This window comes from Heptranchias perlo, unplaced genomic scaffold (assembly GCF_035084215.1).
Source record: "Heptranchias perlo isolate sHepPer1 unplaced genomic scaffold, sHepPer1.hap1 HAP1_SCAFFOLD_322, whole genome shotgun sequence".
NCBI classification, from domain to species: domain Eukaryota; kingdom Metazoa; phylum Chordata; class Chondrichthyes; order Hexanchiformes; family Hexanchidae; genus Heptranchias; species Heptranchias perlo.
The window spans coordinates 125,238-152,200 of NW_027139334.1; the positions used below are offsets into that span (position 1 = coordinate 125,238).

General features: G+C 53.3%; 1 protein-coding gene across 3 annotated transcripts in view; it reads right to left on the bottom strand.

Moving 5' to 3' along the window:
- Window positions 1-3,534: 3,534 nt before the first annotated feature.
- The window catches only part of LOC137311302 (netrin-G1-like), a 40,987-nt gene continuing 17,558 nt past the window's right edge, over window positions 3,535-26,963 (bottom strand). The window contains exons 2-6 of one of the 3 annotated variants that reach the window (XM_067978591.1): window positions 21,736-22,379; window positions 18,484-18,656; window positions 16,214-16,240; window positions 6,433-6,567; window positions 3,535-3,598 (exon numbers count right to left, since the gene is read on the bottom strand). In XM_067978591.1, the coding sequence (XP_067834692.1) occupies window positions 3,573-3,598; window positions 6,433-6,567; window positions 16,214-16,240; window positions 18,484-18,656; window positions 21,736-22,379 (1,005 nt within the window). In that variant the 3' untranslated portion in view covers window positions 3,535-3,572. Of the gene's footprint in view, window positions 3,599-4,679; window positions 5,101-6,432; window positions 6,568-16,213; window positions 16,241-18,483; window positions 18,657-21,735; window positions 22,380-26,963 lie in introns of those variants that run through there. The other 2 variants (XM_067978589.1, XM_067978590.1) reach the window with 2 other exon arrangements.

Sequence of the window (26,963 nt, forward strand, 5' to 3'; positions counted from 1 at the left end):
TTCATCCCCTCACCCAACAGAAATCTATCAATCTCAATTTTCAAATTTTCAATTGACCCCCAGCCTCAACTGCTTTTTGGGGGAGAGAGTTCCAGATTTCCACTCCCCTTTGTGTGAAGAAATGCTTCCTGACATCACCCCTGAATGGCCGAGCTCTAATTTTAAGATTATTCCCCCTTGTTCTGGACTCTCCCACCAGATGAAATAGTTTCTCTCTATCTACCCTATCAAATCCTTTAATCATTTTAAATATTCAATTAGATCACCCCTTAATCTTCGAGACTCAGGGCATATGAGCCTAGTGTGTGCAGCCTGGCCTCGTAATTTAACCATTCCAGCCCCGATATAAGAACATAAGAACTAGGAGCTGGAGTCGGCCATACGGCCCCTCGAGCCTGCTCCGCCATTCAATCAGATCATGGCTGATCTTTTACCTCAACTCCACTTTCCCGCCCTAATAAGAACATTCTGGTGAATCTGCACTGCACCCCCTCCAGGGCCAATATATCCTTCCTGAGGTGCGGTGCCCAGAACTGAACCCAGTCTCCAGATGTGGTCTGACCAGAGCTCTGTACAGCTGGAACATCACTTCCTCCCCTTTGTATTCCAGCCCCCGAGATAAAGGTGAACATTCCATTTGTCTTTTTAATTATTTTTTTGTACCTGTCCACTGGCGTTTAGTGATTTCTGTACTTGGGCCCCTAAATCTCTTGGCTCCTCCACAGTTCCCGGCTTCTCACCATTTAGAAAATACTCTGATCGATCTTTCTTCGGTCCAAAGTGAATGACCTCACACTTCCCCACATTGAACTCCATCTGCCCCAGTTTTGCCCACTCACTGAATCGACCAATGTCCCTTTGCAACTTTCTCCTCCCATCTACACTATTTACTGTGTCACCTAACTTAGTGTCGTCAGCAAACTGAGATACACGGCTCTCTATTCCTTCATCCAAGTCACTGATAAATATAAATTTAACCCTGACTGATTCTTTGTCCTGCCCCAGTTTAATGAGACCGAGACCATGTGGAGCCCACGGTCAACACATCAGACCAGTTACACTTTACCCACTAAACCATGGGCAGGGGGGCTTCAATAACTGATTGCTCGGTCTCTGAAAGGAACCAGGAATGCTCACTAATATTTCACCTTCAATTCCTTTAGTGTGAGCGTGTGTACACTGTTTCTCCGTTTTTAGATTAAAGACATTTCGACAAAATGGCATCTGTACTTTGAATAAAACAAATTGCTGGCAATAAACAGCAGAACTGACTCAGGATCCCACCCAAAACGTTGCCCCTCAGATGCTGCCTGACCGGTGCAGAGCTCAGTTGGTTTCCAAAAAGTTAGTATGCAGGTTCAGCAGGTGATCAAGAAGGCCAACGGAATGTTGGCTTTTATTGCTCATGGGATAGAATATAAAAACAGGGAGGTATTGCTGCAGTTATATAAGGTATTGGTGAGACTGCATCTGGAATACTGCATACAGTTTTGGTGTCCATACTTAAGAAAAGACATACTTGCTCTCGAGGCAGTACAAAGAAGCTTCACTTGGTTAATCCCGGGGATGAGGGGGCGGACATATGAGGAGAGGTTGAGTAAATTGGGACTCTACTCATTGGAGTTCAGAAGAATGAGAGGCGATCTTATTGAAACATATAAGATTGTGAAGGGGCTTGATCGGGTGGATGCAGTAAGGATGTTCCCAAGGATGGGTGAAACTAGAACTAGGGGGCATTATCTTAGAATAAGGGGCTGCTCTTTCAAAACTGAGATGAGGAGAAACTTCTTCACTCAGAGGGTCGTAGGTCTGTGGAATTTGCTGCCCCAGGAAGCTGTGGAAGCTACATCATTAAATAAATTTAAAACAGAAATCGACAGTTTCCTGGAAGTAAAGGGAATTAGGGGTTACGGGGAGCGGGCAGGAAATTGGACATGAATTTAGATTTGAGGTTAGGATCAGATCAGCCATGATCTTATTGAATGGCGGAGCAGGCTCGAGGGGCCGATTGGCCTCCTCCTGCTCCTATTTCTTATGTTCTTATGTTCTATTCTGGGACTAGAGAGTTGTGCGACTTGCTGGGGCTCGGGAGTTTGAGCTCATGATCCAAGCTGCCACTCCAGGGCAGTGCGGAGGGAGTGCTGCTTTGTCTGGATTCCCGGGCCTTCTTCTTCACGCCTCGTGAGAGGAGGTGAGAAAGCCCCAAACAGCAGGTGAGTGACTTTATCGCACGGCTTGTGGGCCCGGAGGAGCAGGAGTGCTTCCCCCAGGCCCAACAAGCTTCCCTGGGGCAACCCCACCGCCCTACGATCTCCGACCCTCCTACACACAATCTCCAACCTGCCCCTACAATCTCCGACCCCCCCCCACGATCTCCGACGCCCCCCCACGATCTCCGACGCCCCCCCACGATCTCCGACCCCACCACGATCTCCGACCCCACCACGATCTCCGACCCCCACCATGATCTCCGACCGCCCCCACGATCTCCGACCCCACCATGATCTCCGACCCCCCATGAACCCCCCCCCCAACGATGACACCCGAACACCCAGATGACTCCGGAACCCCGATGACAGCCAACCCTCCCCCCACCCCGATGACCCCACATCGCTCCCCTGCCCCAACCCCCGCGCTCCCTGTCTAACACTTACCTGCTCACATCATCTTCCTTGCTCTTCTCCCGTCCGACTGAGACCAGCCTGTCAATCCGGACGGCCTCTCGGGCGCAAAACTGTCAAAAAAAACCTAAAAGACGTCCTGGCATCAAAATCCTAAGGACGTCCGGGAAACCCAGACTCAGGGAATTCGGCCCCGCCGACTTCCGGGCTCGGAGTTAAAATTTCGGCCATCGTCTTCGATCCCCGCCACAAACTCTGTTCCCTCGCTGCTGATTCCACCCCCTCCCCCCCTCCCTGGCCACTGTCTCCGGCCGAAACAGACGCAGCCCTCCCCCTCCCCCTCCTCGCCCCCCTCCCCCTCCCCCTCTGCTGCCTGCCCGGGGTCACGGGGTCAGGTCACTCAATCTCCCAGAGTGCAATGCGGCCCGAGCTGTCGATGGCTCTCGTTCAACCGGCTCCTGGAATCGGGGAACCCAGGACCGGAACTGGCCCGGGACACTCCCCCCGAACCCCCTTCATAACCCCCTCAACCCCTTCCCCTCCCCATCAACACCTTCCGCTCCTGCTCAACCCCTTCCCCTCAACACCTTCCGCTCCTGCTCAACCCCTTCCCCTCAACACCTTCCGCTCCTGCTCAACCCCTTCCCCTCAACCCACTCCCCCTCCCCTGAACCTCTCACCCTCTGAACCCCTCCCTCTCCCCCTCAACCCACTCCCCCTCCCCTGAACCTCTCACCCTCTGAACCCCTCCCTCTCCCCCTGAACCCCTCCCCCTCTCCCTCCCCCCTCCCCCTCCCCCTGAACCCCTTCCCCCAGACACACAGTCAGGACCCAGATCAGGAGACCAGGACACTTTCTGCAGCAGCTTTTATTGTTGTCCAGAGTAAAGCATCAAATCCTTTCCTGGATCTTGTGACACTTTCCAGAGCTGTAAACTCAGATTCTTTGATGTCAGCACGTTGCAGTTACAGAGAAATCTGTGCACAGGAAAATCATACAAATAAAATAAAACCGTCTTATTCCCCCCGTCGCTGGGAATTACACAGTGAGAGATATATTCATCAACACAAACCGCGATTCATACAAAAACTACATGGGACATTGTGGGATTGCAAGAAAATAACTTCATCTTAATACAAAAGAATCGATAAACGCACTAACACTCTCCACTCACTGCTCAGGATTATTCCCCCATCGCTCTGATGTGCTCCAGGATTACACACAACGGGCACTAAAGCCCAGGTTGTAGGCCGCTCGAAGCCGGCCCACAGATTTCCTCAGGTCACGATGTACCGACAGCAATCCCTCGCAGTGAGTGAGTGAGGGAGTGAGGAGTGAGTGAGGGAGGGAGTGAGGGAGTGGAATGAGTGAGGGAGTGAGGGAAGGAAGGAGTGAGGGAGTGGAGTGAAGGGAGGGAGTGAGGGAGGAGTGAGTCACTAAGTGAGTGAGGGAGGGAGTGAGGGATGGAAGGAGTGAGGGAGGGAACGAGGGAAGGAGTGAGTGAAGGAGTGAGTGTGACAGTGAGTGTGACGAAGTGAGTGTGGAGTGAGTGAGGAGTGAGTGTGACAGTGAGTGTTGGGAGTGAGGATTGAGTGAATGAGTGAGGAGTGAGTGAGGGATGGAGGGAGTGAGTGAGGGGCAAGTGATTGATGAGTGAGCGTGAGTGGAGTGACTGAGAGAGTGACGGAGTGAATGAATGTAGTGAGGGGCGAGCGAGCGAGGGAGAGTGAGGAAGGGAGGGAGGGCGTGAGTGAGTGAGGGGCGAGTGAGCGAGGGCTGCACCAGAGCGGGGAACGGCCTCCTCTGAGCTCCACAAATTTTCTGCCGTGTTTCCTACATTCCAACAGTGACGACACTTCAAAAGTACTTCATTGTCTGTAAAGCTCTTTGGGACGTCCTGAGGTGGTGAAAGGCGCTATATAAATGCAAGTCTTTCTTTCTTTCTTCTTTCCCAAAGCTGGCCATCCGAGGCCAGGCTGGCGATTGGAGAATGAATATTAGCAGCTCCCTCCCTCCCTCCCTCCCTCCGGCGGGGGGTCTGAAAGTACAGTCCCCACTGACTGCCCATTCCTTCAGGGCTCGGAGATACAGTCGGGCTCGGTGGGTGGGTGGGTGGGCTCAGGCCTGGGTTACAGTTTGCCTTTCCCGGGCCGGAGGGCGGGGACCGTGTTTAACGGGGACGCAGTAAACGCTGGATTCTCCTCCGCTCTTTGCACCTTCCCGTGAGCGTCCGTGGCGCTGGAAGCGGGTCAGAGCGCCGGGCGTCCGTTAGCGGTGGTTAGCAGCGCAGTGAGTGACAGCAGCACCCGGTGTAAGGTGGGGTCCCGGGGGGATCGGGAGACACACCCTCCTGCTTCCTTCCCACACTGGCCTTTCTCACACAGGAGCCCGGTGTAGGGAGCGGGACAGCGACACCTCCCATTGTCCTCGCACACTCCTCCGTTCTGACACCGCGTCAGCAAGTTATCGCACACGCCGGCTGCAAGAGGTCAGAGAAAAGAAACGTCAGGTCACTGAAAATCTCCTGACCTCAGAGATTGTTTGAACTGTCGCCGCTCCCAGTGTTTCACTGTTACACCAACAACTACTTGCATTTATATAGCGCCTTTAACGTAGTAAAACGGCCCAAGGTGCTTCACAGGAGCGTAAATCAGACCAAAATTAACACTGAACCACATAAGGAGACATTAGGACAGGAGACCAAAAGCTTGGTCAAAGAGGTAGATTTTAAGGAGCGTCTTAAAGGAGGAGAGAGAGGGGGAGAGGTTTGGGGGGGAATTCCAGAGTTTAGGGTCCAGACAGCTGAAGGCACGGCCGCCAATGGTGGGGTGAAGGAAATGGGGGAAGTGCAAGAGGCCAGAATTGGGGGAGCGCAGAGATCTCGGAGGGGTGTAGGGCTGAAGGAGGTTACAGAGATAGGGAGGGGCGAGGCAACGGAGGGATTTGAATGTGAGGATGTGAATCTTAAAATTGAGGTGTTGCTGGACCGGGAGCCAATGTAGGTCAGAGATCACAGGGGTGATGGGTTAATGGGACTAAATTGATGGTTAAATACTGAAGGAGAGACTGAGGGTTAAATTCTGTGTCAAATTATTGTGTCCAATTCTGGGCACCGCACTTTAGGAAGGATGTCAAGGCCTTGGAGAGGGTGCAGAGGAGATTTACCAGAATGATACCAGGGATGAGGGACTTCAGTTATGTGGAGAGACTGGAGAAGCTGGGGTTGTTCTCCTCAGAGCAGAGAAGGTTAAGGGGAGATTTAATGGAGGGGTTAAAAATTATGAAGGGTTTTAATAGAGTAAATAAGGAGAAACTGTTTCCACTGGCAGGAGGGTCAGTAACCAGAGGACACAGATTTAAGGTAATTGGTGAAAGAACCAGAGGGGAGATGAGGAGAATTTTTTTTACACAGCGAGTTGTTCTGATCTGGAAGCAGATTCAATAATAACTTTCAAAAGGGAACTGGATAAATACTTAAAAGGAAAAATTTGCAGGGCTATGGGGAAAGAGCGGGGAAGTGGGACTAATTGGATAGCTCTTTCAAAGAGCCAGCACTGCCTCGATGGGCTGAACGGCCTCCTTGTGTGCTGTCTGATTCTATGAAATGCTCCTCACTGAACTCCAGTCCCTCCCTTTGCGAGGAGCTGTGCCACTAATTGTTTCTCAGGGTGATGGGGGAACCCAGGAGGGCTCCTTGTCTAAAAGCCTTTGTGTTTCCCCCCCTGGTATCTGCTCTCGGATCCACTGCTGACCCTGACACACAGGAGCCAGGCGGAGTGAGGGAGGGTCTGGTGCTGGAACGGTTACTTACCTCGGCAGCCCCTGTGCCAGTAATATCCGGGCAGGCACTTGTCACACTTGGGCCCTGCTGTCCCCTCCTTACAGTCACAATATCCCGTCTCATTACAGCGATCATGGAGTGAGCCATAGGGGTGACACTGACAGTCTGCAGAAACAAGACAACACACACACTGCACATGGCTGTTCCCAATAAAACCCATCGACACAACCTCAGGGACACAAATGACTCGGGCCCAAGACAGGGGACGAGCCGACTCTGGGGGGAAACAAGTCTCCAACAGTTCACAAACAGCGTCAATCGTCCACACACTGATTGGACACGGCCCGTGTTCCACTCCTTGGGGCGACTGCACACAATTAACACAGGTTAACAAGACCATAAAAAGCAAACTAAGCTCCGGGGTTCATTATTAGAGGGAGAGAATTCACAATCAGAGAGGTTATGTTAAACTTGTAGAGAACCTTGGTTAGACCACACTTGGAGAACTGTGCACAGTTCTGGTCTCCATATTATAAAAAGGATAGAGAGACACTGGAGAGGGTGCAAAAAATCATCAGGGTGATACCAGAACTGAGAGGTTATAAATATCAGGAAAGATTGAACAGGCTGGGGCTCTTTTCTCAAGAAAAGAGAAGACTGAGGGGTGACCTGATAGAGGTCTTCAAAATTATGACAGGGTTTGATAAGATAGACGGAGAGAAGATGTTTCCACTTGTGGGGGAGACCAAAACTAGGGGCCATGAATATAAGACTGTCATTAATAAATCCAATAGGGAATTCAGGAGAAACTTCTTGACCCAGAGAGTGGTGAGAATGTGGAACTCGCTCCCACAAGGAGTGGTTGAGGCGAATAGCATCAAGGGGAAGCTGGATAAACACATGAGGGAGAAAGGAATAGAAGGATATGGTGATAGGATGAGATGAAGTAGGGAGGGAGGAGGCTCGTGTGGAGCATAAACACCGGGATAGACCAGTTGGGCCGAATGGCCTGTTTCTGTGCTGTACATTCTCTGTAATTCTATGTGTGGAGAATGGGAAGGAGATGAGGAAATGGAGAGAGAACATTGATGTTAGACAATGGGGGGAGGGTAACATTGAGCAGAGGCGAGTGATGCTGCTACGATGAAGGATGTTCGTTTGCCGAGAGAACAAACAACAGACAAATTCCAGAAAAACAATGGAGACAGGGAAGCAATGATTATATCGTCACAACACAGGGCTTTCAATTTACCTCAGGGCCAGGCCTCATCGCGAGGGAAAGGTCGGACCGGGTCTGATCTCCGGGGAAAGGTCGGACCGGGTCTGATCTCCGGGGAAAGGTCGGACCGGGTCTGATCTCCGGGGAAAGGTCGGACCGGGTCTGATCTCCGGGGAAAGGTCGGACCGGGTCTGATCTCCGGGGAAAGGTCGGACCGGGTCTGATCTCCGGGGAAAGGTCGGACCGGGTCTGATCTCCGGGGAAAGGTCGGACCGGGTCTGATCTCCGGGGAAAGGTCGGACCGGGTCTGATCTCCGGGGAAAGGTCGGACCGGGTCTGATCTCCGGGGAAAGGTCGGACCGGGTCTGATCTCCGGGGAAAGGTCGGACCGGGTCTGATCTCCGGGGAAAGGTCGGACCGGGTCTGATCTCCGGGGAAAGGTCGGACCGGGTCTGATCTCCGGGGAAAGGTCGGACCGGGTCTGATCTCCGGGGAAAGGTCGGACCGGGTCTGATCTCCGGGGAAAGGTCGGACCGGGTCTGATCTCCGGGGAAAGGTCGGACCGGGTCTGATCTCTGGGGAAAGGTCGGACCGGGTCTGATCTCTGGGGAAAGGTCGGACCGGGTCTGATCTCTGGGGAAAGGTCGGACCGGGTCTGATCTCTGGGGAAAGGTCGGACCGGGTCTGATCTCTGGGGAAAGGTCGGACCGGGTCTGATCTCCGGGGAAAGGTCGGACCGGGTCTGATCTCCGGGGAAAGGTCGGACCGGGTCTGATCTCCGGGGAAAGGTCGGACCGGGTCTGATCTCCGGGGAAAGGTCGGACCGGGTCTGATCTCCGGGGAAAGGTCGGACCGGGTCTGATCTCCGGGGAAAGGTCGGACCGGGTCTGATCTCCGGGGAAAGGTCGGACCGGGTCTGATCTCCGGGGAAAGGTCGGACCGGGTCTGATCTCCGGGGAAAGGTCGGACCGGGTCTGATCTCCGGGGAAAGGTCGGACCGGGTCTGATCTCCGGGGAAAGGTCGGACCGGGTCTGATCTCCGGGGAAAGGTCGGACCGGGTCTGATCTCCGGGGAAAGGTCGGACCGGGTCTGATCTCCGGGGAAAGGTCGGACCGGGTCTGATCTCCGGGGAAAGGTCGGACCGGGTCTGATCTCCGGGGAAAGGTCGGACCGGGTCTGATCTCGGGGGAAAGGTCGGACCGGGTCTGATCTCTGGGGAAAGGTCGGACCGGGTTTGATCTCTGGGGAAAGGTCGGACCGGGTCTGATCTCCGGGGAAAGGTCGGACCGGGTCTGATCCCCGGGGAAAGGTCGGACCGGGTCTGATCTCTGGGGAAAGGTCGGACCGGGTCTGATCTCTGGGGAAAGGTCGGACCGGGTCTGATCCCCGGGGAAAGGTCGGACCGGGTCTGATCTCCGGGGAAAGGTCGGACCGGGTCTGATCTCTGGGGAAAGGTCGGACCGGGTCTGATCCCCGGGGAAAGGTCGGACCGGGTCTGATCTCTGGGGAAAGGTCGGACCGGGTCTGATCTCTGGGGAAAGGTCGGACCGGGTCTGATCCCCGGGGAAAGGTCGGACCGGGTCTGATCTCCGGGGAAAGGTCGGACCGGGTCTGATCTCTGGGGAAAGGTCGGACCGGGTCTGATCTCTGGGGAAAGGTCGGACCGGGTCTGATCTCTGGGGAAAGGTCGGACCGGGTCTGATCTCTGGGGAAAGGTCGGACCGGGTCTGATCTCTGGGGAAAGGTCGGACCGGGTCTGATCTCCGGGGAAAGGTCGGACCGGGTCTGATCCCCGGGGAAAGGTCGGACCGGGTCTGATCTCTGGGGAAAGGTCGGACCGGGTCTGATCTCCGGGGAAAGGTCGGACCGGGTCTGATCTCTGGGGAAAGGTCGGACCGGGTCTGATCTCTGGGGAAAGGTCGGACCGGGTCTGATCTCCGGGGAAAGGTCGGACCGGGTCTGATCTCTGGGGAAAGGTCGGACCGGGTCTGATCTCTGGGGAAAGGTCGGACCGGGTCTGATCTCTGGGGAAAGGTCGGACCGGGTCGGTCTCCGGGGAAAGGTCGGACCGGGTCTGATCTCTGGGGAAAGGTCGGACCGGGTCTGATCTCCGGGGAAAGGTCGGACCGGGTCTGATCTCTGGGGAAAGGTCGGACCGGGTCTGATCTCCGGGGAAAGGTCGGACCGGGTCTGATCTCCAGGGAAAGGTCGGACCGGGTCTGATCTCTGGGGAAAGGTCAGACCGGGTCTGATCTCCGGGGAAAGGTCGGACCGGGTCTGATCTCTGGGGAAAGGTCGGACCAGGTCTGATCTCTGGGGAAAGGTCGGACCGGGTCTGATCTCTGGGGAAAGGTCGGACCGGGTCTGATCTCTGGGGAAAGGTCGGACCGGGTCTGATCTCTGGGGAAAGGTCGGACCGGGTCTGATCTCTGGGGAAAGGTCGGACCGGGTCTGATCTCTGGGGAAAGGGGAGCTGATTCCTTTTGCTCAGCCCTATCGCAGGTTCCTTTTTGTTTCTTTATCTTGTTTTGGGCTGAAATCTGAAGGGTGAAGGAAGGAGACGAGAGCGGAGATTGTAACAGGAACTGACCTAGGCAAACGTTGTGATGGTCCAGCTCTGCTGACGGGTTTCGGTGATAGCCCAGTCGGCACAACTGGCAGTGTCGGCCTCTCGTGTTGTGCTTACAGCTCACGCAAATGGTGGTGGTGAGCAGCTCGATGTAACTGCACCGGTTCGAGTGGCCGAAACATTCACAGTCTTGCAAGGAAAAGACAGAAAGTGTAGACGGGACGTAGACAGGACGTAGACGGGTCGCAAACTGCGAGCGGGTCACATGCTGCAGGAATGAGAGGCGGAGAGGAAATGTCTGGAATGGGAGGGAGGGGAGACACTGAGACTTTTAGCAGTGAGGGGAGAACATCAGACTCCTGGCTCGATACGGTCACATTGAATCAGGCAGATGGCGATGGATGGGAACGTTCCAGGGTTTATAGAGTCCGGTGGTGTGGCTCAGTGGGCAGCACTCTCACCGCGGAGTCAGAAGGTCATTGGTTCAAGCCCCACTCCAGAGACTTGAGCCCAAAATCCAGGCCAACACTCGGAGTGCCGTACTGTCGGAGGGGCAGTCATGAGGGAGTGCTGTACTGTCGGAGGGTCAGTACTGAGGGAGTGCTGTACTGTCGGAGGGGCAATAATGAGGGAGTGCTGTACTGTCGGAGGGGCAGTAATGAGGGAGTGCTGCATTGTCGGAAGTCCTGTCTTTCGAATGAAACATTAAACTGAGGCCCTGTCTACCCTCTCAGGTGGATGTAAAAGATCTCATGGACGTATTTCGAAGAGCAAGGTGGTTCTCCCCGTTGTCCTGGCCAATATTTATCCCTCAACTCAACGTCATTTAAAATAAATTATCTGCTCTTTATTCATTGCTGTTTGTGGGATCTTGCTGTGCGCAAATTTTCTGCCGCGTTTCCAACATTACAACAGTGACCACACTTCAAAAGTACTTCTTTGGCTGTAAAGGACATTGGGATGTCTTGAGATTGTGAAAGGCGCTATATAAATGCAAGTCTTTCTTTCTTCATCTTTCTGCTGTAAGCCAGTCGCATTGTTTGAGAGCTCCTCCCTTACTTTGTGTTGGTAACCTCGAGTGATGAGATACTTGGCCGTGTCTGACCTTGCTTTGTGTTAGTGACCTCTGGTGATGAGATACTTGGCCGTGTCTGACCTTGCTTTGTGTTAGTGACCTCTGGTGATGAGATACTTGGCCGTGTCTGACCTTGCTTTGTGTTAGTGACCCCTAGTGATGAGATACTTGGCCGTGTCTGACCTTGCTTTGTGTTAGTGACCCCTAGTGATGAGATACTTGGCCGTGTCTGACCTTGCTTTGTGTTAGTAACCTCTCGTGATGAGATACTTGGCCGTGTCTGACCTTGCTTTGTGTTCGTGACCCCTAGTGATGAGATACTTGGCCATGTCTGACCTTGCTTTGTGTTAGTGACCTCGAGTGATGAGATACTTGGCCGTGTCTGACCTTGCTTTGTGTTAGTGACCCCTAGTGATGAGATACTTGGCCGTGTCTGACCTTGCTTTGTGTTACTGATCTCTAGTGATGAGATACTTGGCCGTGTCTGACCTTGCTTTGTGTTAGTGACCTCTAGTGATGAGATACTTGGCCGTGTCTGACCTTGCTTTGTGTTAGTGACCCCTAGTGATGAGATACTTGGCCGTGTCTGACCTTGCTTTGTGTTAGTGACCCCTAGTGATGAGATACTTGGCCGTGTCTGACCTTGCTTTGGATGAGCTGCGTCAGGAGAAATCAGCAACGAATAATCCCAGATGGAGAACAACGCGCGGTCTGAACAGAACATCTGTACTGTGCGCACAAACACATCGACTCGAGACTGCACGGGACAGTAAGTGGGTCCGAGAGACAAGCAACCAGACACTTCCATCAAAACCCAACAAATATTTCTGAAAATTGTCACAGATTTCAATCTGCTGGGGTCAGACAGATGTTGTAATGATTTCAATCTGCTGGGGTCAGACAGATGTTTGTAATGATTTCAATCTGCTGGGGTCAGACAGATGATTGTAATGATTTCAGTCTGCTGTGTTCAACAGATGTTTGCAATGATTTCAATCTGCTGGGTTCAGCAGATGTTTGTAATGATTTCAATCTGCTGGGATCAGACAGATGTTTGTAATGATTTCAATCTGCTGGGGTCAGACAGATGTTTGTAATGATTTCAATCTGCTGGGGTCAGACAGATGTTTGTAATGATTTCAATCTGCTGGGGTCGACAGATGTTTGTAATGATTTCAATCTGCTGGGGTCAGACAGATGTTTGTAATGATTTCAATCTGCTGGGGTCAGATAGATGTTTTTAATGAATTCAATCTGCTGGGGTCAGACAGATGTTTGTCATGATTTCAATCTGCTGGGTTCAGATAGATGTTTCTAATGATTTCAATCTGCTGGGTTCAGACAGATGTTTGTAATGATTTCAATCTGCTGGGGTCAGACAGATGTTTGTAATGATTTCCTGCCAGAAGTAACTTTTCAGCTGATAGATTTTTTTAAAGATGATGTCAGCAGTGAAACCTCACTATCCACAGGATATTGGAACAGGAGGAGGCCATTCAGCCCCTCGAGCCTGTTACACAGGAACAGGAGGAGGCCATTCAGCCCCTCGAGCCTGTTACACAGGAACAGGAGGAGGCCATTCAGCCCCTCGAGCCTGTTACACAGGAACAGGAGGAGGCCATTCAGCCCCTCGAGCCTGTTCTGCTGTTCATATAAGATCACGTCTGATCTGTACCTCAACCCCATTTACCCTGCTTTGCTCCGTATCCCTCGATACCCTCACCCAACAAAAATCTATCGATCTCAGTCTTGAAAGCTCTGATTGACCCCCAGCATCTACAGCCTTTTGGGGGAGAGAGTTCCAGATTTCCACTCCCCTTTGTGTGAAGAAATGTTTCCTGACATCACCCCTGAACGGCCGAGCTCCAATTTTAAGATTATTCCCCCTTGTTCTGGACTCTCCCACCAGAGGAATTAGTTTCTCTCTATCGACCCTATCAAATCGTTCAATCATTTTAAACACCTTGATCAGATCAACCCTCAATTCACACTCTCTCCCGGTCAGTACGGGGAGTTATGGACACTCTGTCCCGGTCAGTACGGGGAGTTATGGACACTCTGTCCCGGTCAGTACGGGGAGTTATGGACACTCTGTCCCGGTCAGTACGGGGAGTTATGGACACTCTGTCCCGGTCAGTGCGGGGAGTTATGGACACTCTGTCCCGGTCAGTACGGGGAGTTATGGACACTCTGCTCCCGGTCAGTACGGGGAGTTATGGACACTCTGTCCCAGTCAGTACGGGGAGTTATGGACACTCTGTCCCGGTCAGTACGGGGAGTTATGGACACTCTGCTCCCGGTCAGTACGGGGAGTTATGCACACTCTGCTCCCGGTCAGTACGGGGAGTTATGGACACTCTGTCCCGGTCAGTACGGGGAGTTATGGACACTCTGCTCCCGGTCAGTACGGGGAGTTATGGACACTCTGCTCCCGGTCAGTACGGGGAGTTATGGACACTCTGTCCCGGTCAGTACGGGGAGTTATGGACACTCTGTCCCGGTCAGTACGGGGAGTTATGGACACTCTGCTCCCGGTCAGTACGGGGAGTTATGGACACTCTGTCCCGGTCAGTACGGGGAGTTATGGACACTCTGTCCCGGGGTCAGTACGGGGAGTTATGGACACTCTGCTCCCGGTCAGTACGGGGAGTTATGGACACTCTGTCCCGGTCAGTACGGGGAGTTATGGACACTCTGTCCCGGTCAGTACGGGGAGTTATGGACACTCTGTCCCGGTCAGTACGGGGAGTTATGGACACTCTGCTCCCGGTCAGTCCGGGGAGTTATGGACACTCTGCTCCCGGTCAGTACGGGGAGTTATGGACACTCTGTCCCGGTCAGTACGGGGAGTTATGGACACTCTGCTCCCGGTCAGTACGGGGAGTTATGGACACTCTGCTCCCGGTCAGTACGGGGAGTTATGGACACTCTGTCCCGGTCAGTACGGGGAGTTATGGACACTCTGTCCCGGTCAGTACGGGGAGTTATGGACACTCTGCTCCCGGTCAGTACGGGGAGTTATGGACACTCTGTCCCCTGTCAGTACGGGGAGTTATGGACACTCTGTCCCCGGTCAGTACGGGGAGTTATGGACACTCTGTCCCCGGTCAGTACGGGGAGTTATGGACACTCTGCTCCCGGTCAGTACGGGGAGTTATGGACACTCTGCTCCCGGTCAGTACGGGGAGTTATGGACACTCTGTCCCGGTCAGTACGGGGAGTTATGGACACTCTGCTCCCGGTCAGTACGGGGAGTTATGGACACTCTGCTCCCGGTCAGTACGGGGAGTTATGGACACTCTGCTCCCGGTCAGTACGGGGAGTTATGGACACTCTGTCCCGGTCAGTACGGGGAGTTATGGACACTCTGCTCCCGGTCAGTACGGGGAGTTATGGACACTCTGCTCCCGGTCAGTACGGGGAGTTATGGACACTCTGCTCCCGGTCAGTACGGGGAGTTATGGACACTCTGTCCCGGTCAGTACGGGGAGTTATGGACACTCTGCTCCCGGTCAGTACGGGGAGTGATGGACACTCTGCTCCCGGTCAGTACGGGGAGTTATGGACACTCTGCTCCCGGTCAGTACGGGGAGTTATGGACACTCTGCTCCGGTCAGTACGGGGAGTTATGGACACTCTGTCCCGGTCAGTACGGGGAGTTATGGACACTCTGCTCCCGGTCAGTACGGGGAGTTATGGACACTCTGTCCCGGTCAGTACGGGGAGTTATGGACACTCTGCTCCCGGTCAGTACGGGGAGTTATGGACACTCTGTCCCGGTCAGTACGGGGAGTTATGGACACTCTGTCCCGGTCAGTACGGGGAGTTATGGACACTCTGTCCCGGTCAGTACGGGGAGTTATGGACACTCTGCTCCCGGTCAGTACGGGGAGTTATGGACACTCTGCTCCCGGTCAGTACGGGGAGTTATGGACACTCTGTCCCGGTCAGTACGGGGATTTATGGACACTCTGTCCCGGTCAGTACGGGGAGTTATGGACACTCTGTCCCGGTCAGTACGGGGAGTTATGGACACTCTGCTCCCGGTCAGTACGGGGAGTTATGGACACTCTGCTCCTGGTCAGTACGGGGAGTTATGGACACTCTGTCCCGGTCAGTACGGGGAGTTATGGACACTCTGCTCCCGGTCAGTACGGGGAGTTATGGACAATCTGCTCCCGGTCAGTACGGGGAGTTATGGACACTCTGTCCCGGTCAGTACGGGGAGTTATGGACACTCTGTCCCGGTCAGTACGGGGAGTTATGGACACTCTGCTCCCGGTCAGTACAGGGAGTTATGGACACTCTGTCCCGGTCAGTACGGGGAGTTATGGACACTCTGCTCCCGGTCAGTACGGGGAGTTCTGGACACTCTGTCCCGGTCAGTACGGGGAGTTATGGACACTCTGCTCCCCGTCAGTATGGGTGTTGATTTGGGTGCTCAATGTAGCCGATGGTTTGGAATGACATGGACAGCATGCGAAGGGTTAAATAAACGAGACCGAGTTCATGCAAAATACGGGAAACGAAGGTGAAGAGATTGAGGCCGAGACACACTCGTCCAGTTCCCATTTCTGTATCTGGGAGATCGGGATTACAACAGGTCCCGATTGATCTCGGTATCAGGAACCAGACAGCTTTCCACAAATACACTCAGTCCCTGTTCACACCTACACCTGTTCCACACTCAGTCCCTGTTCACACCTACACCTGTTCCACACTCAGTCCCTGTTCCCACCGACACCTGTTCCACACTCAGTCCCTGTTCCACACTCAGTCGCTGTTCACACCTACACCTGTTCCACACTCAGTCCCTGTTCACACTTACACCTGTTCCACGGTCAGTGAGACATGAGGGGGGGTCGAGGGGACGGTTCGTTTGCTCCAGATACAGAAATGGGCTCAGGGTCAGCAGGTCGCAGGTCAGAGAGCGTAGGTCCTACTTACGGTCACTGGTGACGGTGTTCGGGAGGCCTGGAGAGGGAAACGGAAACAAAAATCAGGGCCTGAGTTCAGGTGTTTGTGTCGAACACGGATTATAAAGTATTTTAGTGGAACAATGTGTCAGAACGCAACGTAAACACATTACAGTGAAAGGAGATTTCTTCAGAGTGAAGGGAGGGGGAGGGGGAGGGGGAGGGGAGAGGAGGGAGTGGAGGGGGAGAGGGGAGAGGATGGGGCGAGATGGGGGAGAGGGGAGAGGATGGGGCAAAATGGTGGGGAGTGGAGTGGGGGGGAGAGCAGGGAGGAGGGGGAGAGGAGGTGGATTGGACGGGGGAGGGAGATGGGGAAAGGGGAGGGGGGATGTGGTAGGTTGGGGAGGTGGGGGGAGGGGGAGCATTTGGGGAGGGGGAGCGGAATGGTGGGAGAGTGAAGGAGGAGGGCAAGGAGAGGGGGAGTGAGAGGGGTTGGGGGTGGGGGGGAGGAGGGTTGGGGAGGGGGAGAGGGAGGGGTTGGGGGGAGGAGGGTTGGGGATAATACAGGAGGTGGTAATTCCAGAGTGAGCCCCACCTTGAGGGAATGGAGGCTTCGCCTGAGGAGGGTCAGACAGCTCCGCCCCTCCCCATCCGGACAGTGACAACCAGTGGCCAACATCCGGCCCCCGGGGTCACGGGGTCAGGGGACTCAATCTCCCAGAGTGCAGCGCGGCCCGAGCTCTCGATGGGGCCTTTTCTCCGCCGCCCTGCATTGTGGGAAGGCAGGGCCGCCATCGCCGCCTCCGTTCAACCGGCTCCTGGAATCAGGGAATCGACAGAAAAAGGGGCCACGGGGGAAATTCACACCCCGGGGATCGACCATCACCCCCCTCTGGAACCCCTTCTCCCCACTCCTGAACCCCTTCTCCCCACTCCGGAACCCCTTCTCCCCACTCCGGAACCCCTTCTCCCCACTCCTGAACCCCTTCTCCCCCCTCCTGAACCCCTTCTCCCCACTCCGGAACCCCTTCTCCCCACTCCGGAACCCCTTCTCCCCACTCCGGAACCCCTTCTCCCCACTCCTGAACCCCTTCTCCCCCCTCCGGAACCCCTTCTCCCCTCTCCTGAACCCCCTTCTCCCCTCTCCTGAACCCCCTTCTCCCCTCTCCTGAACCCCCTTCTCCCCTCTCCTGAACCCCTTCTCCTCCCTCCTGAACCCCTTCTCCCCCCAAATGAACCCCTTCTCCCCCCTCCTGAACCCCTTCTCCCCTCTCCTGAACCCCCTTCTCCCCTCTCCTGAACCCCTTCTCCTCCCTCCTGAACCCCTTCTCCCCCCTCCTGACCCCCTTCTCCCCTCTCCTGAACCTCTTCTCCCCCCTCCTGAACCCCTTCTCCCCCCTCCTGACCCCCTTTTCCCCTCTCCTGAACCCCTTCGCCCCCCTCCTGAGCCCCTTCTCCCCTCTCCTGAACCCTCTTCTCCCCTCTCCTGAACCTCTTCTCCCCCCTCCTGAACCCCTTCTCCCCACTCCGGAACCCCTTCTCCCCACTCCGGAACCCCTTCTCCCCCCTCCTGAACCCCTTCTCCCCACTCCGGAACCCCTTCTCCCCACTCCGGAACCCCTTCTCCCCACTCCTGAACCCCTTCTCCCCCCTCCGGAACCCCTTCTCCCCTCTCCTGAACCCCCTTCTCCCCTCTCCTGAACCCCCTTCTCCCCTCTCCTGAACCCCCTTCTCCCCTCTCCTGAACCCCTTCTCCTCCCTCCTGAACCCCTTCTCCCCCCAAATGAACCCCTTCTCCCCCCTCCTGAACCCCTTCTCCCCTCTCCTGAACCCCCTTCTCCCCTCTCCTGAACCCCTTCTCCTCCCTCCTGAACCCCTTCTCCCCCCTCCTGACCCCCTTCTCCCCTCTCCTGAACCTCTTCTCCCCCCTCCTGAACCCCTTCTCCCCCCTCCTGACCCCCTTTTCCCCTCTCCTGAACCCCTTCGCCCCCCTCCTGACCCCCTTTTCCCCTCTCCTGAACCCCTTCGCCCCCCTCCTGAACCCCTTCTCCCCCCCTCCTGAACCCCTTCCCCTCCCCCTTGTGGTCCCCTCCCCCTGGAGTCAATCCTTATTCCTGTTCTCTGTCTCTGTCCAATCTCCCGCTCTGAGTCTCTGTTTACACATTAATTCATTCACAAACATCCATTTGCTTCTATTTTGGAATCGGTGCATTGCCGGGAGTTGGAATTAGAATGAAATCTGAACCGAAACCCAAGGTGCCGCCGGTATCAGGCGGGGCCGGAGAAGCCCTCGTTACTCACAGATATTGGCCGTCCCTTTGGGGATCGGGAGGTACGAGCCGGCTCTCCACGGCCGGCCTTGAAAGCCTTTCTTGCATCTCCCGCAGTCCGGCCCCGTCGTGTTGTGCTCACACTCGCAACTCAGCTTCCCCTTCTCCAGGACACAGTTGTTGGCGTGAAGATTGCACTTACACCTGGCAAAAAAACAAGGGGACAAGCTGGTTTAAAATGACCCCGAGCAGCTCCGTTACACACCGGACTCTCTGCTCCGGGGCTCAGCTCTCCCTTTACCAGCTCAGGTTCCTGGTGTCTCCATCACAGGAAGGTCCTGGATCCCAGTTAAAGGTCATTGCAGAATTTTAAACTGATGCAAACCCCTTCCTGCAGAACATGGGCAGCCTGTGATCCCCTCACACAGTCTCCCCTTTCCCCAAACTGGACCCAGTGACAAGATCTCAGGCCCGAACTGCACAGGACGACAAACCCAGTACACAGCGATTCCCAGCACGGGGCGATTCCCAGCGCAGGACAATTCCCAGCATAGCAATTCCCAGCACGGGGCAATTCCCAGCACGGGGCAATTCCCAGTCCAGAATGATTACCAGCACAGCCCACTCATGGACAATTCCCAGCACAGGACAATTCCCACTGACTGGAGCAGCAGAGACCAGGAACATGGGTCAACTCTAAAAAGAGAAAGAACTCCCATTTCCACAGCGCCTTTCACCACCTCAGGACGTCCCAAAGCGCTTTACAGCCAATGAAGTAAATTTGAAATGTAGTCACTGTTGTAATGTGGGAAACACAGCAGCCAATTTACGCACAGCAAGATCCCACAAACAGCAATGTGATATTCAGATCTCGCCTCTGAGTCAGAAGGTCATAAGAGACTTGAGTACATAATCTAGGCCGGCACTCCCCGGTGTCAGTCCTGAGGGAGCGCTGCACTGTCGGAGGGTCAGTCCTGAGGGAGCGCTGCACTGTCGGAGGGTCAGTCCTGAGGGAGCGCTGCACTGTCGGAGGGTCAGTACTGAGGGAGTGCTGCACTGTCGGAGGGTCAGTCCTGAGGGAGTGCTGCACTGTCGGAGGGTCAGTCCTGAGGGAGTGCTGCACTGTCGGAGGGTCAGTCCTGAGGGAGTGCTGCACTGTCGGAGGGTCAGTCCTGAGGGAGCGCTGCACTGTCGGAGGGTCAGTACTGAGGGAGCGCTGCACTGTCGGAGGGTCAGTCCTGAGGGAGCGCTGCACTGTCGGAGGGTCAGTACTGAGGGAGTGCTGCACTGTCGGAGGGTCAGTACTGAGGGAGTGCTGCACTGTCGGAGGGTCAGTACTGAGGGAGTGCTGCACTGTCGGAGGGTCAGTACTGAGGGAGCGCTGCACTGTCAGAGGGTCAGTGCTGAGGGAGTGCTGCACTGTCGGAGGGTCAGTCCTGAGGGAGTGCTGCACTGTCGGAGGGTCAGTCCTGAGGGAGTGCTGCACTGTCGGAGGGTCAGTACTGAGGGAGTGCTGCACTGTCGGAGGGTCAGTACTGAGGGAGCGCTGCACTGTCAGAGGGTCAGTGCTGAGGGAGTGCTGCACTGTCGGAGGGTCAGTACTGAGGGAGTGCTGCACTGTCGGAGGGTCAGTACTGAGGGAGTGCTGCACTGTCGGAGGGTCAGTCCTGAGGGAGTGCTGCACTGTCGGAGGGTCATTACTGAGGGAGTGCTGCACTGTCGGAGGTGCTGTCTTTTGGAAGAGATGTTAAACCGAGGTGGGGGTAAAAGATCCCACAGCCATTATTTCAAAGAAGAGTGGGGGAGTTCTCCCCGGTGTCCTGACCAATGTTTATCCACCAACCAACATCATAAAACAGATTCTTTGGTCATTATCACATTGAAGAGGGTTTAGTCGCTGTGATGGGAGTTTACAGTTTCTGGGGAAGGTCGGTCTGGGATCACCTCCTTGTGAAATATATATTTTAATGTTCTAAAGGACACAATCGCATCGCTGACATTAACAGTGAGTGTGATGAAGATTTCCCTTTAGTAAATACGATGTGGAAAGGCCCAGTGTGTTGTGAGGGTTTCTGTGTTGTAAAGTGTGAGATCGCTGGTCTCGGGGATTCTGTGCTAACAGCATCGGGCCGCTGTTTAACTCACTGGGAAGGTGAAGCTTCAAAATCTGCAGATTGGTCCTCACACATTCAGCACATTTGCTGTTCTCGGCACTTTTTGCTGAACTAAGCAGAAACCCAGACAGTTCCTTGGAGGCAAATTAACCTCAGCGTAAACATTTTCCTGTTCCTGTTCTCGAATTAGTGTCTGAAGATTCTCCTGGACTAAAAGCTCGAGTGAGTCTCCCAGATGCTGAGTGTAGAATTTCTCATCTACAGGCTGCCCCCCGTTGACATCATCTGAAAACACAACGTCAGGTTCCACATGTACACTGACGACACCCAGCTCTACCTCACCCCCACCTCTCTCGACCCCTCCACTCTCTCTGATTTGTCACGCTGCTTTTCCAACAGCCAGTACTGGAGGAGCAGAAATTTCCTCCAAATAAATATTGGGAAGACCGAAGCCATTGTCTTCAGTCCCCGCCTCAAACTCCGTTCCCCAGACACCGACTCCATCCCTCTCCCCGGCCACAGTCTGAGGCTAACTCTGCTGCCCGTATCCTAACTCACACCAAGTCCCGTTCTCCCATCACCCCCGTGCTCACTGACCGACATTGGCAACGCCTCGATTTTAAAATTCTCATCCTTGTGTTCAAATCCCTCCATGGCCTCGCCCCTCACTATCTCTGTAACCTCCTCCAGCCCTTCAACCCTCCGAGATCTCTCCAATTCTGGCCTCTTGCACCTCCCCAATTTTAATCGCTCCACCATTGGCAGCCGTGCCTTCAGCTGCCTGGGAGCTAAGCTCTGGAATTCCCTCTCGAAACCTCTCCCCCTCTCCACCTCTCTCTCCTCCTTTGAGACGCTCCTCAAAACCTACCTCTTCGAACAAGCTTTTAGTCTCCTGTCCTAATATCTCCTTATGTGGCTCGGTATCAAATTTTTGTTTGATAATCGCTCCTGTGAAGCACCTTGGGACGTTTTACTCTGTTAAAGGGGCTGTATAATTGCAAGTTGTTGTTGTTGTTGATAGAGTTCCCTCCAGATGTTTGCCTTGATAGACCGTCCCCCAGATGTTTGCCCTGATAGACCGTCCCCCAGATGTTTGCCCTGATACAGCGCCCCCTGGATGTGAAGTGTGGGATCAGTGACCCTGAGCAGAGGTGACGAGGAGCTCTCACCGTCCGTGAATCTCCACGTTGGAGATGGCGTAGAAGTATTTGGAGAGGTTGAGCTGGTCGACGCTGGTGGCCCCGGTGGCCGGCCGGAGCAGCCTGACCCGCAGGTCGGTCAGGGTGAAGAAGTCCCTCAGGTCTTTGGTGGTGTCCAGCTGGCCGTAGAGCGAGGCCATGTTGCGGAGAAGGGGCCCCCCGAACAGGGCGAACCGCTCCCTGATCTCGAAGCGGACCGTCTTGTCCACCTTCCACACGTAGCCCCTGGAGTACTCCTCCGTGCAGATGATGTCCAGCACCGAGGCTGGGCTCAGATCCCGGACCGTTCTCCGCTCCATCCCGAAGGAGTTGAGGCAGTCGGCAGCGTAGAACTGGTAGGGCTGCCACGTCCGGCCGTGGTCCAGAGATTTCTCCAGGACCATCTGCTCCGGCCGGCCCGACTCGAAGGTGATGACGATATCCTCGGTCAGCTCGATGGTCTTGCCCCAGGACAGGGTGATATTGACCAGGAGGGGCTCGGGGAAACTCCTCCAGGAGACGCTTTGCCAAAAGGTGTTTGGGATCCGGCCCTCGTGATCCAGCATCAGCTCGGGGGGGTGTGCGAGCTCGGGCGTGCGAGCATCACACTCGTTGTTGCACATGTAGGGGTTCTCCTGGAAATGGGCACAGAGCAACACGGGTTAGATACAGAGTTAGGCCCCATCTACACTGTCCCATCAAACACTCCCAGGGCAGGTACAGCATGGGTTAGATACAGAGTAAAGCTCCCTCTACACTGTCCCATCAAACACACCCAGGGCAGGTACAGCATGGGTTAGATACAGAGTAAAGCTCCCTCTACACTGTCCCATCAAACACTCCCAGGGCAGGTACAGCACGGATTAGATACAGAGTAAAGCTCCCTCTGCACTGTCCCATCAAACACTCCCAGGGCAGGTCCAGCATGGGTTAGATACAGAGTAAAGCTCCCTCTGCACTGTCCCATCAAACACTCCCAGGGCAGGTACAGCACGGATTAGATACAGAGTAAAGCTCCCTCGACACTGTCTTGGAATCCAGGAATATCCATCCACTCTGATTTTCTCAGGGATAAGTTTTGATTAAACTGTACGCGCTCCATCTCACTGCAGTCTGTGCTGGACAGTTAGACAGCTGGTTAATTATATCGCTGTAGTGTCGAGGAATGATGCTCGCTCTGTCTAACTAAAAATAGCTTCACACCACTAAAATATTTTGAGACCTGAATTGTAAAACTGCACAGGAATTGGAAGCACAACTGTAAGATCCCACCTTATCCTCACTGGGAGTGATTCTCCATCACTGGGGGTGATTCCCTGTCCACTGGGGGTGATTCCCTGTCCACTGGGGGTGATTCCCCGTCACTGGGGGTGATTCCCCGTCACTGGGAGTGATTCCCTGTCACTGTGCAGTTTGTTGTATCAGAATTAGGAATATCTGGATCACAGAATTTATCATCAGCCAATTTCTCAGGAATGTTGTTCTGAAAGAATCATTTGTGTTTATTAATTCTCGGGATGTGGGTGTCGCTGGTGAGGCCGGTATTTATTGCCCAAAAGGAGAGAGAGAGAGAAAGGAGGAGAGTTTTCCGGGCGGAATGATCGAGGGGCAGTTCTCTTTTTACAGTCCGTTGTTAAAACAATCCCTTATTTCCGATCAGGCCATAATCCTGGGCTCTGGGTGTCAGACCACAGCCCAGCCTGTGGTCCTAATGATGCTTTATCTGCGGCTGGTTTGCGAGGAAGCAGTCGGAGATGGCAGGGCTCCCTCGGGCTCACTTCAGGTCAGGGTCCTTCCGCAGTGAAGCAGCGACAGAGACAGCGGCAGCTCCACATATTTCACACAAGGTGCGTTTCGGGAATGAGTCGACGGCCCGCAGACAATCAGAGGTCACACATCAGCTTTTATGTGGGTCGTATTCTCCCATCACAATGTTCCCAGATTCTCTGATGATTCCGACAGTCGGGTGAAGGACAGACGAGGCCTCGGAGAGGGTGCAGAGGAGATTTACCAGAATGGAACCAGGGATGAGGGACTTCAGTTATGTGGAGAGACTGGAGAAGCTGGGGTTGTTCTCCTCAGAGTAGAGAAGGTTGAGGGGAGATTCAATAGAGGTGTTCAAAATTATGAAGGGTTTTGATTGAGTAAATAAGGAGAAACTGTTTCCAGTGGCAGGAGGGTCGGTAACCAGAGGACACAGATTTAAGGTAATTGGCCAAAAAACCAGAGGGGAGATGTGGAGAATTTTTTTCGCAGCGAGTTGTTCTGATCTGGAATGCGCTGCCTGAAAGGGCGGTGGAAGCAGATTCAATAATAACTTTCAAAAGGGAATTCGATAAATACTTGAAAAGGAAAAATCTGCAGAACTATGGGGAAAGAGCGGGGGAGTGGGACTAATTGGATAGCTCTTTCAAAGAGCTGGCACAGGCATGATGGGCTGAATGGCCTCCTGTGCTGTAAGATTCTACAATTCTCTGATTATAAGTCAGGATGGTGTGTGACTCGGAGGGGAACTTGGAGGTGACGGTGTTCCCATGCACTTGCTGCCCTTGTCCTTCTCGGTGGTGGAGGTGGTGGGTTTGGGAGGTGCTGTCGAAGAAGCCTTGGCGAGTTGCTGCAGTGCATCCTGTGGATGGGACACACTGATACTCTCCCCAACATCGGCAACACAGAATCAGACCAACATCCTTTTCCAAATGATCACACAGCTCGCCTGTTGGACCGCAATCTTCAGAAAGTGGCTGTTGCAGCAATCAATAAAACTAATGTGTGATAAAGATGGAGAGGGGGCCGTATACAGAGAGAATCGAGATTAATGAATCTACAATTCTCACAGCATCTTTCTAAAGGCACTGACTAAAGCTGGATAATAGAGATTAACAAGAGACATTAAAGATAGTATTAAATCAAAGGAAGAGGCAGAGAAAGACACCAGAAAAAGCAGTAAGCCTGAGGATTGGGAGCATTTTAGAATTCAGCAAAGGAGGACCAAGAAATTGATAAAGAGGGAAAATAGAATATGAGAGTAAACTAGCGAGAAATATACGAACAGACTGTAAAAGCTTCTATAGGAATGTAGAAAGGAAAAGACTGGCGAAGGCAAATGTGGGTCCCCTACACACAGAGAGGGGAGAATTTATAACGGGGAAAAAGGAAATGGCAGAGAAATTAAACAAATACTTTGTGTCTCTTCATGGAAGAAGACACAAAAAACCTCCCAGAAATACGAGAGATCCAAGGGTCTGGTGAGAATGAGGAACTGAAAGAAATTAGTATTAGTAAAAAAATAGTATTAGAGAAATTAATGGGACTGAAAGTCGATAAATCCCAAGGACCTGATGATCTCCATCCCAGGGTTTTGAAAGAGGTGGCGACAGAGATAGTGGATGCATTGGTTGTCATCTTCCAAAATTCTATAGATTCTGGAATGGTTCCTGCAGATTGGAGGGTGGCAAATGTAACCCCACTATTTAAGAAAGGAGGGAGAGAGAAAACAGGGAATTACAGACCTGTTAGCCTGACAACAGTCGTAGGGAAAATGCTAGAATCTATTATAAAGGATGTGATAACAGGACACTGAGAAAATAATAATAGGATTTGGCAGTCAACATGGATTTATGAAAGGCCAAAAGGGAAATCATGTTTGACAAACCTATTGGAGTTCTTTGAGGATGTAACTAGTAGAATAGATAAAGGGGAACCAGTGGATGTGGTGTATTTGGATTTTCAGAAGGCTTTCGATAAGGTCCCACACCGGAGGTTGGTGAACAAAGTTAGAGCACATGGAATTGGGGGTAATATACTGGCATGGATTGAGAATTGGTTAACAGACAGAAAACAGAGAGTAGGAATAAACGGGTCTTTTTCAGGTTGGCAGACTGTGACTAGTGGGGTACCACAGGGATCGGTGCTTGGGCCCCAGCTATTCACAATCTCTATCAATGATTCGGACGCAGGGACCAAATGCAACATTTCCAAGTTTGCTGATGACACAAAACTAGGTGGGAATGTGAGTTGTGAGGAGGATGCAAAGAGGCTTCAATCATTGAGTACATTCAAAACAGAGATCGATAGATTTCTAGATATTAAAGGCATCAAGGGATATGGGGATGGTGCAGGAAAATGGCATTGAGGTAGAAGATCAGCCATGCTCTTGTTGAATGGCGGAGCAGGCTCGAGGGGCCGAATGGCCTACTGCTGCTCCTATTTCTTATGTTCTTATGTTCCTATTAATGAATCTACAATTCTCACAGCATCTTTCTAAAGGCACTGACTGAAGCTGGATATTGGAATCGATTATTTTAATGTCTCTATTTAGAATGAAACGAGTGTCCATTAGTAACAGAATCCTAAAGCTGTCAAAAGTATGAATGAATAATCACACTGTCCAGATGTTAAGTGCTCCTGAATTGCCGTGTCCTCGGTCCATAATTAACAGCCCCTTGTCCCAGTGCTACAACTCACCATTCTATGGAATGACAGTGTGTAAACGGTGAGGAAACTCGAGGGGCAATCAGTGGTGGGAGTTCAGTGTGAAACCACAGCGGGAGTGAAGAGAGAGACTGAGCGACTGTCTCTCTCCACCACTCGCTCGAGCTCTCTCTGATTCTCACATTTCTGGACCAGGTTTCTTGTTTCCTGTTCCACTGCACCATCCATGCCTTTCTCACCTCCAGGCTCGACTATTCCAATACTCTCCTGCCCGGCCTCCCACCGTCCACCCTCCGTAAACTTCAGCTCATCCAAAACTCTGCCTCCCGTATCCTAACTCGCCCGTTCACCCATCACCCCTGTGCTCACTGACCTACATTGGCTCCCAGTCCAGCAATGCCTCGATTTTAAAATTCTTATCCTCGTGTTCAAATCCCTTCATGGCCTCGCCCTTCCCTATCTCTGTAACCTCCTCCAGTCCTACAACCCTCCGAGATCTCTGCACTCCTCCAATTCTGGCCTCTTGTGCATCCCCGATTTTAATCGCTCCACCATTGGCGGCCGTGCCTTCAGCTGCCTCGGCCCCAAACCCTGGAATTCCCTCCCTAAACCTCTCCACCTCCCGACCTCTCTCTCCTCCTTTAAGACGCTCCTTAAAACCTGCCTCTTTGACCAAGCTTTTGATCTCCTGTCCTAATATCTCCTTGTGTGACTCGGTGTTAAGTTTTGTCCGATTACGCTCCTGTGAAGCACCTTGGGACGTTTTACTATGTTAAAGGCGCTATATA